Source organism: Pagrus pagrus (genome assembly GCF_965226575.1).
Source record: "Pagrus pagrus genome assembly, chromosome: 18".
In the NCBI taxonomy this organism is placed as follows: domain Eukaryota; kingdom Metazoa; phylum Chordata; class Actinopteri; order Spariformes; family Sparidae; genus Pagrus; species Pagrus pagrus.
In genome coordinates this window covers 3,923,754-3,942,172 of record NC_140202.1, presented here as the reverse complement: position 1 = coordinate 3,942,172, position 18,419 = coordinate 3,923,754, and the positions used below count along the sequence as shown (strand labels likewise).

The 18,419-nt window shown below is 40.5% G+C and overlaps 1 protein-coding gene across 2 annotated transcripts in view; it reads left to right on the top strand.

The window, feature by feature from the left end:
* rock2a (rho-associated, coiled-coil containing protein kinase 2a) overlaps window positions 1-18,419 on the top strand; it is a 36,053-nt gene that overhangs the window by 12,526 nt on the left and 5,108 nt on the right. For both annotated transcript variants that reach the window (XM_084382207.1, XM_084382208.1), the window contains exons 2-30: window positions 3,888-3,969; window positions 4,080-4,180; window positions 4,992-5,129; window positions 5,427-5,687; window positions 6,299-6,443; window positions 6,612-6,750; window positions 7,020-7,111; window positions 7,267-7,426; window positions 7,536-7,590; window positions 9,475-9,563; window positions 9,683-9,731; window positions 10,170-10,305; window positions 10,977-11,068; window positions 11,310-11,556; window positions 12,906-13,012; window positions 13,843-14,002; window positions 14,240-14,400; window positions 14,620-14,804; window positions 14,905-14,974; window positions 15,402-15,505; window positions 15,706-15,892; window positions 16,204-16,297; window positions 16,387-16,481; window positions 16,657-16,848; window positions 16,975-17,143; window positions 17,371-17,441; window positions 17,663-17,751; window positions 17,884-17,962; window positions 18,044-18,311. In XM_084382207.1, the coding sequence (XP_084238333.1) occupies window positions 3,888-3,969; window positions 4,080-4,180; window positions 4,992-5,129; window positions 5,427-5,687; window positions 6,299-6,443; window positions 6,612-6,750; window positions 7,020-7,111; window positions 7,267-7,426; window positions 7,536-7,590; window positions 9,475-9,563; window positions 9,683-9,731; window positions 10,170-10,305; window positions 10,977-11,068; window positions 11,310-11,556; window positions 12,906-13,012; window positions 13,843-14,002; window positions 14,240-14,400; window positions 14,620-14,804; window positions 14,905-14,974; window positions 15,402-15,505; window positions 15,706-15,892; window positions 16,204-16,297; window positions 16,387-16,481; window positions 16,657-16,848; window positions 16,975-17,143; window positions 17,371-17,441; window positions 17,663-17,751; window positions 17,884-17,962; window positions 18,044-18,311 (3,817 nt within the window). The remainder of the gene's footprint in view (window positions 1-3,887; window positions 3,970-4,079; window positions 4,181-4,991; window positions 5,130-5,426; window positions 5,688-6,298; window positions 6,444-6,611; window positions 6,751-7,019; window positions 7,112-7,266; window positions 7,427-7,535; window positions 7,591-9,474; window positions 9,564-9,682; window positions 9,732-10,169; window positions 10,306-10,976; window positions 11,069-11,309; window positions 11,557-12,905; window positions 13,013-13,842; window positions 14,003-14,239; window positions 14,401-14,619; window positions 14,805-14,904; window positions 14,975-15,401; window positions 15,506-15,705; window positions 15,893-16,203; window positions 16,298-16,386; window positions 16,482-16,656; window positions 16,849-16,974; window positions 17,144-17,370; window positions 17,442-17,662; window positions 17,752-17,883; window positions 17,963-18,043; window positions 18,312-18,419) is intronic.

Here is an 18,419-nt window from a genome sequence, read left to right as displayed (position 1 = left end):
GTATAAAGTCATAGAGCTACATAACACCCAGTCAGTCTTCTTTCTTGTTACTGACTGAAAATGTGTTTTGGAAAGGAAACTTTAAAAAAAAAAAACTTTAAAAATGTAAGAATATATCACCTGTGGTTCGAGCAGATATTTGTCTTGTTTCCCCTGTAGCGTGACAGAACCACATTGTCACAAATGATGTACTTAGCACAGCAGCTTCACCATTTAAAAGTACCTCAGTGAAACATAAAAGGCGTCATAAACCTGCAGTGTGTCTGTACATAAATCAGTGGTTAACGTTCAGGAAATGATAGGGCGTTGATTTCAACTGTGGTTAATCGAACTAACTGTTGCATTGAAGATGTATTGGCGAGGGAGCAAAATGTACTTTTCTCCACCTGCGAAATTGGATAGTAAATGTACAAATTTTACTGGACACTCTGTAGATCATCATGTTTGTTTTTTTTGGTCTGCTGGTGAGTGAAGCAAATCTACCAACCTCTTGCACATTTTACCATTATTGGGTGGTGGCAGGTGTTAATTTGAGCTCTGTGTGACTGAACATACAATGCAGTGGATGCATTGTACACATGGTCAGAACTGTAGCTGGCATGCATGTGTAATTTTTTTTTTGGTTGCAGAGGAGCAGCGGTAGCAGAGAATGCTGCCTCAGAGGAAATGACTTGCACACAGGGACTGGCTTCATGACACAGTGAAATTATCTGCCAGCCCTGGGGTGGGGTGGATCATTTCCTGTATTGCCGTGCTCGTGGGGAGATCCTCGTGCGTGTCTACGTGCACACGCACCCGGCAACCCCTCTCCACCCCTGGCGTGTGTATTTTTTTCCCTTAAATAGTAGTTTTGTGTGAGGTCAGTCCTTTAATGGGGAAGTGAAGTTGATATGATGAAACAGAGTGTGCAGCTCACTGCAGACAGACTTCAGCCGAGCGGAGAGCGATGGAGAGAGCAGGAGGAGAGGCGGATAAGATGGAGAGAGAGAGCATCAGAAAATGGCAAAAGAAAAAGTGAAGGAGAAATGATTACAAAGGAAGTGAGCGAAACATGAAACAGATTGTGCCATCCTGTCTAGCACTGTAATGAGGGGAGAATGAGAGGAGAGAGGCAAAAGACAAGTTAGAAAGAAACCAGTCTAGACCACTGGGTCAAAGTGAGGTTCCTGTGTCCTCTGCTGGCTTGGTCCAGTGTTTCAAACAGCTCCTCATTGACCGTTCAGGAATGTGTAGCTGACATAAGTTGATAGATGACTTCCTTATTGTTACACACTGTAACGATTAGGGGTTTGTCTCAGTCTGTCGTTTGCTTATTTAATGGTTTTCCTACATCGCCCTGGGTCAAACTGTGTCCATTATGACTGACTGCTACAAAGAGTCAACTTGTGTTCAGTCGACTGAACATTCTGTTGCAGTACTGTAGTACAATTCCCAGCCTCTGTTCCTGTTCAGGCTGCTGCGAGACACACTGTACACAGAGTATAAAACCACCTCTAACACCACTTTAAAGACCCAAAACTGACAAAATGTAGAAAGGTTTGTCAGACAAGACTGAATCTATCAGTGAATAATTCTGTTAGTTAAATGAGTAGAACAGAGTTTAAATAGAAATATCAAGCTTTAACAAAATAATTAATAAAATAAATTGGTAAAATAAATTAAAAATGAATTTATCTTACTCTTTCACTCACTCATTTTATTTTTCAAGTCCTTTATTCTGACTTGTTTTATAATCTTGGCAATTATTCAATAATTTATCTTTTAACTTAAATATTTATCCATATTTGTGTGTGTGTGTGTGTGTGTGTGTGTGCGCGCGCGCGTGCACGTGTGTGTCTGTAACATCAGTGGAGGGTTGATGTGTTTAACTAGCTTAAGTGAAAACACTGATGGCTAAACACACTTAGCACCTAGCTGGAGCTAACTATCTTAAAGTGAACAGATTATGTGTGAACAAACATGTTTTCCATTAAAACCACTCTTGCACTCTTGACAACGTAAAGTTATGCATGACAGTCACCATGACTGCAACTAGAATCTTGAGCCATTGATGTGTTGACTAATAATATCAGCTGTCATGTTATTTCCTGTTAGCATTTTCAGAAATATGTTGAAATCACCAAACTACCACAAGAATGCAGTTCTTAACCAGTTACTTCACACTGTGTGGAGATGACTTCAGCTCTCTGAAGCAGTTTTCTCACATGAGCCTCTGGATGATTTCTGGAGAATCAGGATTAGATACTGTCTGGAGCTGTCTTGATGATAGAAACACCATAAACCTGACCTGCTCTGTTCATACATGGGCTCAATTGGACACCACACAGAGTTTGTACAAGGTAGCTGGCAGGGAACTATTTAAGGTCCAGCTCAACTGATTCAGACATTTGCATTTTCATATTAAGCTCCTCTGGGTAATGTCTCGACGAGTTCAGGGTTCTAGTGCATGTGTGTGAGGAACTCTTTCAAATGGTCACACAAACACTGTGTTCATTTGTCAGAAGATAAATGTCATTGATAAAATCAAGTGGGCTGCTGCTGATGGAGAAATGAGTCATTCTGCCCCCCTCCCCCCTCTCTATATCTTTCTCTGTCTCTCTCTCAATTTTCATTGCATGTAGTTGCTGTTTATGTATCTAGTCCATCAGGTTTAGCGCCGCTGAATGAAATGCAGGGGCGAAGCTGTTAGTTTTCATTCGGTCTTGCTGGGCAGTGATGTGTAACTGTTTTTGTTCTGTGCGGTGGTGAGAAAATATACAGAAAATAAACTCTCCTTAGAAATGCAGTCCGTGGTCAGTAATGTTGAGTTGGACTGTAGGCCTGCTGCTGTCCGTCCAGCTCTCCTCTGCTTTTATTCGGTAGAATGCATTTGCCAGTTGGTTTTGCATAATGTTTTGTAAATTAGACTCTTTTAAAGAACATTTTCAGTGGTATTGTTGTGAGAGATTGTGGTTTTAGTCAGTCAGCTCAGCAGTGACACATTTCCTCTAAAGTTTGTTCACAATATGCTCAATCATTAATACATTATGTCCAGTTTAATGTGATTATAACAGTAAATATTTAGAAACTTAGGCTGTGACTTTTCATATAAGCCTCATGATCCCATTCTTGTGTGAAAATGCTGGTAAGTGGAGAACACAGTTCTCAGTTTGTCATTGATTAGTCATGTTTTCTTTTGCAACACAATGACATGCACTATGACGTTATCTTTTACGATCAACAGCACACACTCTTCTATGTAAAGAATTTGTTACAACTTGTGCTAATAACACAACAGTCACTAACATTGTGTACTTGAAAGAAGTGACGAGAGCAATTTAATGCCTGTTAAATGCTGTGTGATTGTACACAATGTGTAATCATTTGAGTCATTTGAGCTGCACTACATAGTTTCATGCTGCATGCGGTGTCGAGATGGACGCAGGAAAATACAGAGTTCTGGTTCCTACTGTTGATTCTCATACATCCCTGATAGTGATGCCACACATTCTGCTAATAATTCTGCTATACTGTATTTGTTCTGAACAGATGCTTAAAGAGTACATTACTGCCTTATCAGTGATACTGCAGTTATATATGTCAAGTTCAAACAAACAGATGTGCACTATGACTTCATTACACCTTTCTTCAAAAAACAAGTGTTGCTTGAAATACATTATTGCTCCATTTCAATGTAATTATATATACTCCAACTTTGCTGTAATCTGACAATATAAATATCTTCCCTTACCTTCAAGTCATATTATTTCTAGATCATGGAGATTGTCACCGTCTTTCATGGTTTTAATGAGTTGCCCCAGAGTCTGCTGAAGTTGTCAAGCTGCACTTTGTTTCATGTTTTTTTGCTGTTCATGATTGTTGATTGATCGTTTTTTCTTTCTGTGTAGGACTCCATCAACGCCCTGGTCTTAGACTTGGACTACCCTGCACTACGCAAGAACAAAAACATCGAAACCTTCCTAAACAGATGTAAGTTTTTATATGAGAGAGAGGACATTGGCCTTCGTTCAAAGCTGAGATTTGTTGTTGTTGTCAATTCACACCATCATTCATTGATTTTTTTTACTGTCTATATTCAGATGAGAAAGTCATTGGTCAGACTCGAGACCTCCAGATGAAGTCGGAAGACTTTGACAGAGTTAAAGTCATTGGTCGAGGGGCGTTTGGTGAAGTCCAGCTGGTGAGTACTGGTTTTAATTTTCAGCTGTCACTAATGAGGATTCTGTTTCAGGAAGTGATTAAATCTTGGTTTTCTGGAAGACTACACATAGAGGGTTTGTTCAAAGTTATGAACGTTTTGGATTTTTTTTAATTTTTGAAGGTTAGTTATATCCTTAAAAAATGCTTTATCTTCAACATATTCTGGTGTTTCATCCACATAATCGCTCATGTAAACCAAATCCTTTTAATATTTGTAATGACACAGTCCATTGTCATACTTTTTTGTTGTCTCCTCCTGGTTCCTTGAAATTTGCAAGACTTAAATAATCATGATCAGCACATAAAATCAAAGTTAATATGATCAGTTGGTCAACTTTTAAAAACAAAGTGACAATACACATTGATTGATGTGGCCATGAAGGAATTCCGTGAACTTATTTTTTTGCCATTGCATTTATTGTAACAATTTAGATGTGATGATAAAGGCTTTAAGAGTGTGGAAATTGTTGGTTTAGGTACGTTAAAGTGATAAATAGCGCTTGAACTTTAGGAAGCAGTATGAACTCCACATATAAATGCATTGTAATTACAACACTAAATAAATGATGCACTGCTTTTTTTTTTCATAATGTCTATGTGAATATTCATAAAAAATCCCACTTTACTGTGAGTCTGCACTCAAATGTACTTTTACTGGACAGCATTGGATTTAAAACATGACATGATCTGTTGTAATGGAACTAACAGACATTGTTGTGCAATCAGTGATCTGATGTCCCTTATTTGTGTAGTTTGCAGTTTCACTCCATGACTTTTTCAACCCCAATCAGGTGCGGCATAAAGCGTCTCAGAAGGTCTATGCCATGAAGCTGTTGAGCAAGTTTGAGATGATCAAGCGCTCTGACTCGGCTTTCTTCTGGGAAGAGAGGGACATCATGGCTTTTGCTAACAGTCCCTGGGTCGTGCAGGTATGACATTTAACGGCTCAGCCGACTGTGACTTTTTCTGGTGCTTCTGCAGTTATACACTTAAAGTTTAAAGATAGCAGATAGTATATTATTGCTGGGAGACTGTGGGAAGTGTCTTTTGTTGATAATTATCATATAATACATTGCAAGACATATTTTAAATTCTTTTTTGAATTGTTCAAACAACTCTAGCTATTCAACACAAATAAATTCAGCAATGGCAAATAGATTGGTGCTAACTGTTCTTTCTAGTGACCAATAATAGCTAAAATGAGAGCTTGTGTCTGTGTTGTTCAGTTGTGCTGTGCCTTCCAAGATGAGCACTACCTCTACATGGTGATGGAGTACATGCCAGGAGGTGACCTGGTCAACCTCACCAGCACCTATGACGTGCCGGAGAAATGGGCAAAGTTCTACACGGCGGAGGTGGTGATGGCCCTGGATGCCATTCACTCCATGGGCTTCATCCATCGGGACGTCAAGCCTGACAACATGCTGCTGGACAGACTCGGACACCTCAAGCTGGCAGACTTTGGCACGTGCATGAAGATGGATTCTGTGAGTCACCGAAACTTCAGTTTGGCAGCATGCTGTGTTTCTGAAAAACTGTTAATTTCTTCTGCTTCCAGCTTGTCTCTTTTACTGCAAAATTAGAAGGCCCTGTTTTTCTTTTACATCCTTTTTTTTTTTTAACAAGCTGCATAAAATGGAATCTTTTTTTTCTTTATATTAGAAGAAAATTCTACAGCGGCTGTAAAGACTCTGAGCTGCTTGATGTCGAAGCAGACTGTAATGAATGAAGGTTTTCTGCTGCAGAGTTTTGAATGCTGGTCAGCTTGTCGAAGCTACGTAATGTGTATGAAGACATCTTTATATTTAGGCGTGGGTAACGATGGAACACTTGGAGCTTTAATTTAAGATAACTTAAGATTTACTTTAACTTAAGATTTAACAACTTAAATCAGTCCTTCTAGCAGTCAGCTGCAGGTTGAGATTTGGCAGTGGGGGATAACTCAACTCAAGTTTTGGTTCCTGCAGACATGTCTGATGAAATGGTATGTTTAGATGAATCATTTTCTATTGTCTCAAAAGGAGACAAAAAATATGATCTTCGGCTATAATGTCAAAACATACTTAATAAGACTTTGATTCCTGGATTTGTGTTACAGACCGGCATGGTGCACTGTGATACAGCTGTTGGGACCCCAGACTACATCTCTCCTGAGGTGCTGAAATCCCAGGGAGGCGATGGATTTTATGGGAGAGAGTGTGACTGGTGGTCCGTTGGGGTCTTCATCTTCGAGATGCTTGTTGGTTAGTGAAAATTTAGAGAAGTTATTTTATAAACAAGTGCGATGAGGTGTTTTTCTGATAATATATTTGCATTATAAGGGATGGTATTCTTAGTCTTGTACTGTATATAGCATATTGGATTTATCTCAGTGCAGTTTGATATAGCTAACTTGCTGTAATTGCTGTTAGGTGACACGCCGTTTTACGCCGACTCTCTGGTGGGAACCTACAGTAAGATCATGGACCATAAAAACTCCCTCAACTTCCCGGATGATGTGGAGATCTCCAAAGATGCCAAGAATATCATCTGCGCCTTCCTGACTGACAGGTAGAAAGAGTTACGGTCTTGTATGGCAGTACTCGTAACACAACATGAGCTGCACACAGCACGCATACTGTATGTTTACAACTGGCTGTTTGTGAAAGGAAATCAAAGTCTTTAAGGTTTGCTCTGGTTTTGATTAACTCCTAATTACTTTTAGACAAAAATATTTTTCAATAGGTCATGTTTGCCTGTTGCTGCTGAAACTGCTAAACTGTGCACAAAGAGTAAATTAGGTCATTGCTCTCCAACTCACTCGCTCTCTTTGTTTTGAGGGAGGTGCGATTGGGCAGAAATGGCGTGGAGGAAATTAAGCGACACCCTTTCTTCAAGAACGACCAGTGGACCTTTGATACCATCAGAGACAGTTAGTATCACTTCAATAAAACAAGCCTTTTTATATGACTCAAACACTTAATTAGAGTTAGAGTTAGAGTAAAAGTTTGTTTTACACAGCACTTCCTCTTTTTTCCCAGCAATTCACACTTTTTCCTATCTTTCTCTCTCTCACTCCATCCTCAGCGGTTGCCCCTGTTGTCCCAGAGCTCAGCAGTGACATAGATACCAGCAATTTTGATGAGATTGAAGAAGACAAAGGCGACGTAGAAACTTTCCCCACACCTAAGGCCTTCGTTGGAAATCAGTTGCCCTTTGTTGGATTCACTTACTTCAAAGAAGACCAGTAAGCCATCTGTTTAGAGACCTCAACACTTCTACATGCATAAAAGACTTAGATGAGTTCTTGGCTGTGATCTCGACTTTGTGTTGACTTTACTCATTTCCTTCTTCAGGTTACTGAATGCTTCCAACAATATCTCGGTGACTCATGAAAATTCGAAAGGAGAGGTAGGTGCTTTCACTTGCACACACACAACAGCTGCCGGGTGCACTTTGAGCAACTTCACTAACTACATCTTTCCAAAACTTCTCAGGAAATAAATAAGCCAGGCGTCAGTTTACATGCCCACACAGAACGGGCCTGTTGACATTGCGATCAGTCCAGCTTCATGCTCTAAGACGTTCAGGATTATGATGGAAATGACTCAGAAAGGGATTTATGTATCTGATCCCATGATTTATTTGTACTTTGTTAGAATTTCAGTGTTCTTAGTCACACAGAGAGACTTAAGCAGCTTTCAGTCTAAGTGGCTGAGCTAAAAGCTAATCTCTCATTGATTCAGTCTGAACTGAACAGTCTACGACTTGGGAGGAAGACAACAAAGGCTCAGGTTTAATTTTAAGTTGACATCCCTTGTTGATCCACCATCACTGCAAAACTGGCTTTAATTCCTAAAGTTATCAGCTCTGCAAAATTGGCAATGTGTGAGCGCAAAACAGGAGTATTATATTTATTTTCAGGGCTAATTGTTTCTTCCGTAACGTCTAGAAACATTTAATCATCAGAAGTTTGAAAGAGCTTATCCTCCATGTTCAAGTCAACACTTACAGCTACTATAATCAAGATTTTTAAATCCACTCAAACAAATGCTGTTTTTCTTATGGTGCAAGGTAAAATTAATCCAAGCAATTTTTTTTTACTCAAACTATCTCCTTATTTTGTTCCTGACTGAATCTTTGGTGGAGTCCTTTAAAGTTTTTGCACCTTAATCCTGGTGCGGCCAGGACTCCATTATAAAGGAGATTTTAACCCCAGTAGGGATATTCCTGGTAAAAGGTGAAAATCAATCAATCAAATTTTATTTGTATAGCCCAAATTCACAAATCACAGTTTGCCTCTGAGGGCTTTACAATCTGTACAGAGACGACACCCTCTGTCCTTCGACCCTCGATTCGAGTGAGGAAAAACTTGCCCCAAAAAAAGCCCTTTTAACAGGGGAAAAAAAATGCGGAAGAAACCTCAGGAAGAGCCACAGAGGAGGGATCCCTCTCCCAGGACGGACAGACGTGCAATAGATGTTGCATGTACAGAGCAGATCAATGAGATCACAATGTATACAATTATAAGCGATGGTTGACAGGAGTGAAAGTACATAAAGATGTATTACAGCAATAATAATGAAATGCACATGGAAATGTGATTACTAGTGATAACAGTAGTAGTGATTAATGGTAAGGATAGTATGTAGTAATGCATTACAATAATAGTAGTGGAACATATGTAACAGAGATGTGACTAATATTAGCGACAGTAGTGGTGGGTGTCAGGCAGGGTCATGGCAGTAGGTGCATCCACGATCGTAAACATAATAAAATAAAATAAAATAATAAAAAAATTAAACAATGGTTAAAATGTCTGATTATGTATTTGAGCATCGCTTATAGTGAAAAACCCATAGAGAATGTTTGGTAACACTTTATAATAATAAATGGTAAATTATAAAGGTTTATAAACTAAAAATCAAATCAGTTGCAGTGACCATCCAAATAATGTTTACAGATGAATTACACATTATTTATCAACCATTTACAAATTATTATAAACATCAGTTGCAACTTTACAATAAACAATTGCTTAATAAATGGTTTGTTGACAGTGAAATACTATTAACTTAAGTTTATTTACCTATACATTTACCATTTATTAATGGTGGTTATTAAACAGTGTTACCAAAAGGGTCAGGTATGTTACTTACTTCATTACGTGACACGCAGTCAAGCCACAGGAAAGATGGATGACATGCAGTAAAGGTTGCAAACAGTTTTTGAACTTTTGAACTTGTCCTTTAAGTCAACAGGATTTGTGATTGGTTGGTTGTTTTCTGTCAACAGGCAGCAGCTCTGCAGAAGAAACTGCGCCACCTGGAGGTGCAGCTGAAAAACGAGAAGCAGATCAAAGATGATATAGAGCACAAACACAGGTACAAGAGCCGCAGCAACATTACTTCATATGGAGGCTTTTCTTCATGCTGCACCACCTGAGCACATTGACCATCACTGTCAAAACTCTTGTAAATGTTGACCTGTTTTCTTTCTGCAGGGCTGCCACTAGCCGTCTAGACAAAATCTCCAAAGAACTCGAGGAAGAGGTAAGCTAATCACACTGAGACAGCAGTGAACTCCTGAATCCACAGCACAGACACCTGTTAGTGTTGGAGATCACTTGCATATTTTTGGCTCTGTCCTACTTTTAATATTTGCTGGTGCAATGACCCAGTTTCCTCTCTGGGATCGTATGAGTTCCACCTTTTCTCACATTTTGCTAAAAACTGTATTTGAATCAGACTAAAGAATTCTCACTGACCATGTTTCGCTTGAATGCCAATGTGTTATATCCAGTGAGGTGCAGCTGCTGTGCTCTTTGAATTCTAATGGCCACATTAAAATGTATATGGGGATTGGATTTGTGTTGAGCCCAGATTGGATTCTCATGAACCCCTTCTTATAAAGTGAGTTATGGAATCAGAGCACCGTGAAACCAGCCCTATAGGACGTGTTGAACAAAGTATTTAATGATTGATTTTAAGGTGAGCGGCAGGAAGAATCTGGAGTCGACACTGAGGCAGCTGGAGAGAGAGAAAGCCTTGCTGCAGCACAAGAGCCTGGAGAGCCACCGCAAGGCCGAGAGTGAAGCGGACAGGAAGCGCTGCCTGGAGAACGAAGGTGACACGAGACACGCATTTTATCACACACTTATTCAACTATCATTGAATATATATGTATGACTTCATGATCCTGCTGCCCAATAACATGGTTTTCCTTTACTTTCAAAGTGAGACATTGATAAACAAAGTTTAAGAGTGGCAGCTGTGTTTTGATAAGACATTTTTCAAAGGCCATCAAGTGAACACATGCAGTGGCAGACTTTTCTTTTGAGTGCAGAGGATCTTAGTTCTTTTTAATTCAGTTGATATTGGAATCCAGTCAAATGTGACCTTCAGGTCGACAGCTTTGTGTTCGAATTGACTCATTTGGGTTTAAATTTGAAGTAGAAAAGTTTTGGTAGAAGTTTACAGACTGATATAATGTGGATGATACTGCCATCAACTGGTCAAGTGCACTCCTTAAACTGTGTGGAAGACATGTTCAGTCAGAGGAGCACACATCTGTAGGCCTATGTGGATATTGTATAATTTGCATAATGGTGCTCATCGCTGTTGCTTTGTTCTGTGATACCCCTGTGAAACTCCTCAATGATTAACACTCAGTAGTGAAGGAATAATACTTGAGTATTGTTGTAATACAGCATATATAACAAGCTTGAACAACTATTTTGTAATTCTGAAGAATTAGACATTTACTGATATTGGTCTTTGTTCTTCTGTGTTGTGCAGTCAACAGCCTTCGAGACCAGCTGGATGACATGAAGAGAAGAAACCAGAACTCACACATTTCCAATGAGAAGAACATTCACCTGCAGAAACAGGCCAGTCACTGAGTGTTATGTTTTGTCTGTGGGCAATTAAGGTCAATGTGTAAAAAGTCACCTGATATGGTAAAAATACACAAATTACAAAAGAGGAAAGTAAAAGCAGTGTTCAGTGTGCAATGTTTTCCATAGAAAAACGCAGAAACAAATGGAAACACGTATGTAAGTGTTAATAGCAAGAACCCAGATAAACCTGCTGACTGATTTTTAAACATTTTTGTCATTTTGTCTCAATCAGCTGGAAGAAGCCAACACGTTGCTGCGGGCTGAGTCTGAAGCGGCGACACGTCTCCGTAAAACCCAGACGGAGAGCAGCAAGCAGCTGCAGCAGCTGGAGGCCAATGTGCGTGAGCTGCAGGATAAATGCTGCCTGTTGGAGCGCAGCAAGCTGAGCCTGGAGAAGGAATGCATCAGCCTGCAGGCCGCACTGGAGACGGAGAGGAGGGAGCACAGCCAGGGCTCCGAGACCATCAGTGACCTGATGGGTGGGTGACACACACACGCACACACCCCCAGCATTTAAAACAGGATCTGGTAAAGACTTCTAGTTTATAAACAACAATCATTTATATGCATCAGTAAGCACAGAGGCGCCTCATCATATTTAGCTGGTTTACAGATTACATATGATACCTTAGTTTGATTCTGTGTCCATCTATTTATTTATACAAATTTAGTGCAGAGTGGTCTGCATGATTGTTGTGAGAGGAATGCAATATAGCATTGGAAATCCTGCTGTAAGGATTTGCTGATGGCTACCTGTATTTTTGTGCAGCGGAAATTCTATTACCGGCAGAAAATGTGGTGTCTCAGCCACATTCTGTCTGCCCAGCAGCTTACAGGGCAGATTTGCGGAGGCAGCTAGGTGGGCAAGAGTGATGTGCCGCACAAATACAGAGGGCACCTAAGAGGCTTTTCCTGCCTTAATAAGGAGTTTGCTCTGCAGAATCCATTCAGCAAACAACATTTTCACTATCTGTGTTTGAGTGTGTATGATTTGAATTTCTTTGTGAGAGCTTTTATCTAAACAAGTTTGTCTGGAGGTGCTTTATGGAGCCGCAGAGGCCACAATACAAACAAGAACAAATACATCTGATATTTAGAGATATAAGGCTTAAGCCCCCTTTGTCACACTGATTTAACAAATCTGAGTGTAGAGAGTAAAAAATGAAATTCTCTCTCTCCTGTAAAGTAAAACAACAGCCAGCTGCTGCGTTTTTCAGTTGGTCAGAGCATAACTGTAGGAGACTGTGATTGTACTGCCCCAGCATGTATTTGTCTTAATGTATGAGGGAGTATGTCATCATCAAGGCTAATAATTCAACCTTTATCTGATTAACACAGCACTCAGGCTATTTAAACTGTCATGTAAAAGCTCTTATCTTATTTGGCTTAATTGAGGTGAGGTCACACAGGTCCGTTATCACACCTAGAGATCTGCCCAGTCAGCGCCTCAGTCCACTTTGTTTTTGGCTTTTGTCAAACTCCAGTTGTTGGTTATCAGATGTTGCATTTCTCCAATGAACTGGGAAATTTGAGAAGCAGCAATTATTAGAACCATATAAATATTCAGAATGAAGATATAAAAGATAATAAATAATCAGGGTATTGTTTGTATATATAAACATGGCGTTACTGAAAAAACCCAACACATTCACACTTTCAGGCTATCTAGTGGTGGCCACAGATCAGTGTATATGTTTGAGTCTGAATCTGGGACCGTGTGTTAGCTTACAGTGACAATTAAAGTGAAAGTGTTTTTGCTGCTTTGGAGGCATTTTTCTTTATTTTTTAAAATCGCTCCTCTGAGGATTCTCTTGGCTTTGTCTTGCAGGACGCATCGCTGGCCTGGAGGAGGAGGCACGTCAACAGAGACAGACTCTGTCTAAAGCAGAGACTGAGAAGAGACAGCTTCAGGAGAAACACACCGATATGGAGAAGGTAAACCTGAAAAATCAGAGTGAAGATAACTAATTGTGCACCTCTTATGGACTATATATTGGTTTGTATATCTCAACTTTCATAATATCTACAACCCTCTTTATTTAATGGCCTTTAGATCTTTTCTTCCTCAGCGAAATATATGAGGCAAATAAATACAAAGATGACAGAAAGCATTCAAATAAGCCATATCAAACAGGTATATCTGGCTGCTCGGGAAGTAGCTCATCACAATCTCCTTCTTAATCTCTCCAAGACCAACAGGTTGTCTCATCATATAAATACCTGGGGGATAATTTAGACACCTTGAACTATAAAGATAAAATAAACATGATGATTCTCCTCCAGATTATTTTGCCTTGGGTTATTTGGCACCAGTTTGAAACATTAATCATTAATTAAGGTATTCTATCTAGTGTTTTCCTTATAATGTGGTTAGCTGCAATGGGAGCATCACAGACTGATGTAAAAGACAGGCTCTTTAAAGCCTTGTTCTTTAGAGACCATTGTACAACTGCCAATTACTAACAAGGTGCTGATTACACTTTAGTTAATGGCCACCATCTTCATAGAATTGTAATATTTTAAGTACTTCCATGAATCAGCTGGTAATGTCCATTTGGTTTACTGAATAATTCAAAGTGCAGATTGATCTTCAGTTTGACGGACTTAAGAGAGGACACTGATGGGTAGTTAATGATGCATTTTAATCATTCTTCAGTCTTTGATACTAATTTCAAATGATTAATTTGAATGAGGTGTTTATCATCCTGTTAGTGGATTTGCGATGGCTGGCTGAGTTTTTCACTGGGTTTGTTTTGTTTGTGCAGGAGATGAGCAACAAGGAGATTGATCTGACCTACAAGCTGAAGGTGCTGCAGCAGGAGCTGGAGCAGGAGGAGGCCTCTCATAAGGCCACCAGGGCGATGCTGGCAGACAAGAGCAAGATCAAAGTAACCATCGAGGGCGCCAAGTCAGAGTCCATGAAGGGTAAAGGTCACCAATCCTTTCTCTCCTTGTTTGCTTCAACTGTCTGCTCATGCTGGTTTGTAGCATTAGATGCTGTGAGGGAGAAGATTTGTGAAATAATTCAGCTCCAAGAGACTTTCACCAGCCAGCAATTGTTGCACCACTACAAATCATAAAGAAAGTCCATTTATTATTACAGCTTTGCATACTCCACAATTGATTAGCATAGCTTAATATGATAAAATAACTCCCATGCAGAGATGGAGCAGAAGCTGGCGGAGGAGCGATCAGCCAAACTTCGGTTAGAAAACCGAATCCTGGAGCTGGAGAAGCACAGCAGCATGATGGACTGTGATTATAAACAGGCTCTGCAGAAACTAGACGAGCTGCGCAGACACAAGGACCGACTGACTGAGGAGGTGAGTGTTTATAGTCTGTGCAGTGTGTTTAGATATTAAATGCCACCTACAGAAACGCATCCTGTGCTTATGTAACAAAATGACACTTGTTAGCTTTTAACTGTAATTCAGTAGCAATTTACAAAAACAGGAAGTACAGACATAGTACTAACAAAAGCAGATTAGAACAATACAAACACAGCCCCTCCTCATTCCTCTGTATTTTGTTGCACCTTTCAGGTGAAGAACCTGACGCTGAAGATTGAGCAGGAGACCCAGAAGCGTAGCCTGACTCAGAATGACCTGAAGGCCCAGAACCAGCAGCTCAGTTCTCTGCGAACCTCCGAGAAGCAGCTCAAACAGGAAACCAATCACTTGCTGGATATTAAACGCAGCCTGGAGAAACAGAACCAAGAGCTGCGCAAGTCAGTTTACATTTGCCTTTAAGTCTTTTCTAGCATTTATACTCAAGGATCCATATTTAACATAAAGCGGATGATGAACTTGTTTTTATTCTGACTGCAGAGAAAGACAAGACACCGATGGGCAAATGAAGGAGTTACAGGACCAGTTAGAAGCTGAACAGTATTTCTCTGTGAGTCTTTCGTCTGCTCTGAGATTGAAAATGTGGCTGTTAAAATGACTAAGCAGCATGGTTCTGCATCTTGCTTGCTGAGTGTGTGGGCGGTTATGTCTCACCAGGACAACGTCCTTTTGATTTCAGTAGCTGATGTATGCATGCCTTTTTTGGAAAAGCTTATACAGGATTCAGCATTAACCGTTCAGTAGAAACCCATCAGTTGATTTTTATAACAACATAAACATTACATGATGTGTGTAATCTAATGTGTATTGACAATGGTTTCATTTTTACTTTATTGGCTTATTATACACTATGCATATTCATTATTACTACTTACTCTTACTCTTACTCTTACTCTAGTCATGGAGGCAAAGAGTTGCATGTTAATGTGTTACCTGTAAGTGTGAGCTGTGTTTGACCTGTTTGCCTCGTCTTGCAGACGCTGTATAAGACCCAGGTTCGTGAACTAAAGGAGGAGTGTGAGGAGAGGAACAAACTCTACAAAGACACGCAGCAATCAATGCAGGACCTACAGGAGGAGAGGTGGTTTGGTTGTTTGAAAATACCATCTATAGATTTTTAATCTGCTTTAAACATTGATGAGAAATGTTAAGCCCTTTTTCCTGAAACCTGATCAAAACCAAGCCAAATAAGGAAGTTGTCAGTTCAATTACATCTCTGTATAATTCTTGTGATTAATAGTTGTTCAGCCTTTCATTTGTTTTTTATTTAACGTCTTTCAGAGATTCATTGGCAGCTCAGCTTGAGATCACACTGACAAAGGCTGACTCAGAGCAGCTGGCGCGATCCATTGCTGAGGAGCAGTATTCAGACTTGGAGAAAGAGAAGATAATGAAGGAGCTGGAACTGAAGGAGATGATGGCCCGCCATCGCCAGGAGCTATCTGAGAAGGACATCACTATCAGTTCGGTGAGTGGCATCGACTGTGTTTATCTTTCTAATCCAGATGATCTGAAAGGGTTTTGTATCCTAGACAACTTTTTTATGATGCGAACAAAACAACTGTTCATCACACCAGAAAATGAGGATATTGAGGATGAGGATATTTCGCCTCATGTAGAACAATATGATGCACAACAAACAAAATGTAAATCCAGATGTCATTAAAACAGACTCAAACCTTGGATGTTGAACAATAGGTGGCAGGGGCAGACTGCTTAGACAGTGCTCATAATCAGCCATAACATGTGAATAATGACACTATTTCCTGACCTATGCAGCTGGAGGAAGCCAATAGGACCCTGACCAGTGATGTCGCTAACCTGGCCAATGAGAAGGAGGAGCTGAACAACAAATTGAAGGAGGCGGTAGATGGTAATTAAAATGTTTTAGATACAGTTTGAAATATTATCATAAGTCAAATATTGCCCAGTTTGATATTTTTCATTCCCCTCCCCCCCCAGAATCAGACAAATCAAAGGATTGGGAGCAGCAGATCAGCCAGATGAAGCTGGCATTTGAGAAGCAGCTGCAGTCAGAGAGGACGCTGAAAACTCAGGTTGGTCGTCAGCAACGTGACAATAATGTGAGAGGTGTTGTTTGAAAATGAAAGAGCGACGTTTAAAAGAAGGCCTTCAGGAAGCACCTCCCATCAGACCAATCTCCAATCAGAAGCTTTCTTACATCCAGACAATTACTAAATCATGAACTGTAGCACCTTTGTCTGTCAACAGGCCGTCAATAAGCTGGCTGAGATCATGAACAGGAAGGAGGTTCGTGGTGGAGGAAGTCGTCGAGGTAATGACACAGACATGCGGCGGAAGGAGAAGGAGAACAGGAAGCTGCAGTTGGAGCTGAGGTCGGAGAAGGAGAAACTCAACAGCTCCATCATCAAATACCAGAGAGAGATCAATGAAATGCAGGCAGTGAGTAGAATGAGCACACATGTCATCTATAATCATTCCTTACCAGTTAGAAGGCTGGGCCAGAAGTGCAGCAGTATTTTCTCACTCTGCATCTTAGACTAAGAATTGTTTGTTTTTTATTTGCAGCAACTGTCAGAGGAGAGCCAGATGCGTATCGAGCTGCAGATGGCTCTGGACAGTAAGGACAGCGACATCGAGCAGCTGAGGAACCTCCTGCAAACGCTCAGCGTTCAGTCACTGGACTCTGCCAGCGTCAACAGCGGGCCAGAGTTTGATACTGATGATCCGCTCACAGGTAAGAGCTGAACTACACGGTAAACCCTCCCCATAGATGTAGATGTAACTCGTACACAACTTCATGTTTATTGCCATTATACTTTTGAATATCTAAACCTAGTGAGGCATTCTTAAAGTAGTGCAACTTGCTCAAAATGTTTAAATATATAATAAATAAGTGTTTGTTGTGTGAATTGTGTAAAAAATATATATATCATTACATCCATGTCTCTTTCTCTCACTCAGAAATGAGGCTGGAGGGCTGGCTCTCTCTCCCTGTCAGAAACAACACCAAGAAGTTTGGATGGGAGAAAAAGGTAAAGAGAATGAAGCCGCTTTAAATATGAATAAGGGTGCACTCATGCTACGCAATCCATACTGTGCACAAGCATATTTGTTCCCCAAAGTCCAGTTTGTTTGACTAGTGTTAGCACAGAGGTGTGCCTCGGCACGGTACGGAGCAACTGGGCCAAGTGTGAGTGTGCCCTAACAGTCCCTCCTCGATCAACATGGCCTTACTGTTTCTGTTCTGATGTAGTATGTTGTAGTGAGCAGCAAGAAGATTCTCTTCTACAACAATGAGCAAGACAAAGAGCAGTCCATTCCCTACATGGTGCTTGATATTGAGTGAGTATAACAAATAATCAACCTTCACTGAGATGACCACCCAGGACTCATGTCAGTTTTAGTTTGGTTATGAGTACATTATGTCCTGTGGGGTCTCGTTATGAGGGAAATCACCTTATTTTCTTCACACAGCAAACTCTTCCATGTGAGGCCTGTCACTCAAACGGATGTGTATCGTGCTGATGCCAAAGAGATTCCCAGGATATTTCAGGTCTGTCTCAGCACTGCTTCTGTTGTTTTATTGTTAAATATCTGAAATTCTGGATGATGACTGTTGTTGTCCTCTTTCCAGATCCTTTATGCCAACGAGGGCGAGAGCAAAAAGGAGCCAGAGTTTCCAGAAGGGCCTCTGGCCATTGGAGAGAAGTCGAGCTACATCTGCCACAAGGGCCATGAGTTCATCCCCACGCTCTACCACTTCCCAACCAACTGTGAGGCATGCACCAAGCCGCTGTGGAACATGTTCAAGCCACCGCCTGCTCTGGAGTGCCGGCGCTGCCACATCAAGTGCCACAAGGACCACATGGACAAGAAGGAGGAGATCATTGCTCCATGCAAAGGTAGGAAGCTCCATTCACACATTAACAGGTTTATCAATGCAGCTTTACAATGTGAGCAAATAGAATTTTCAGACATACCAATGTTTCTGATGAAGACAACTGAAGACT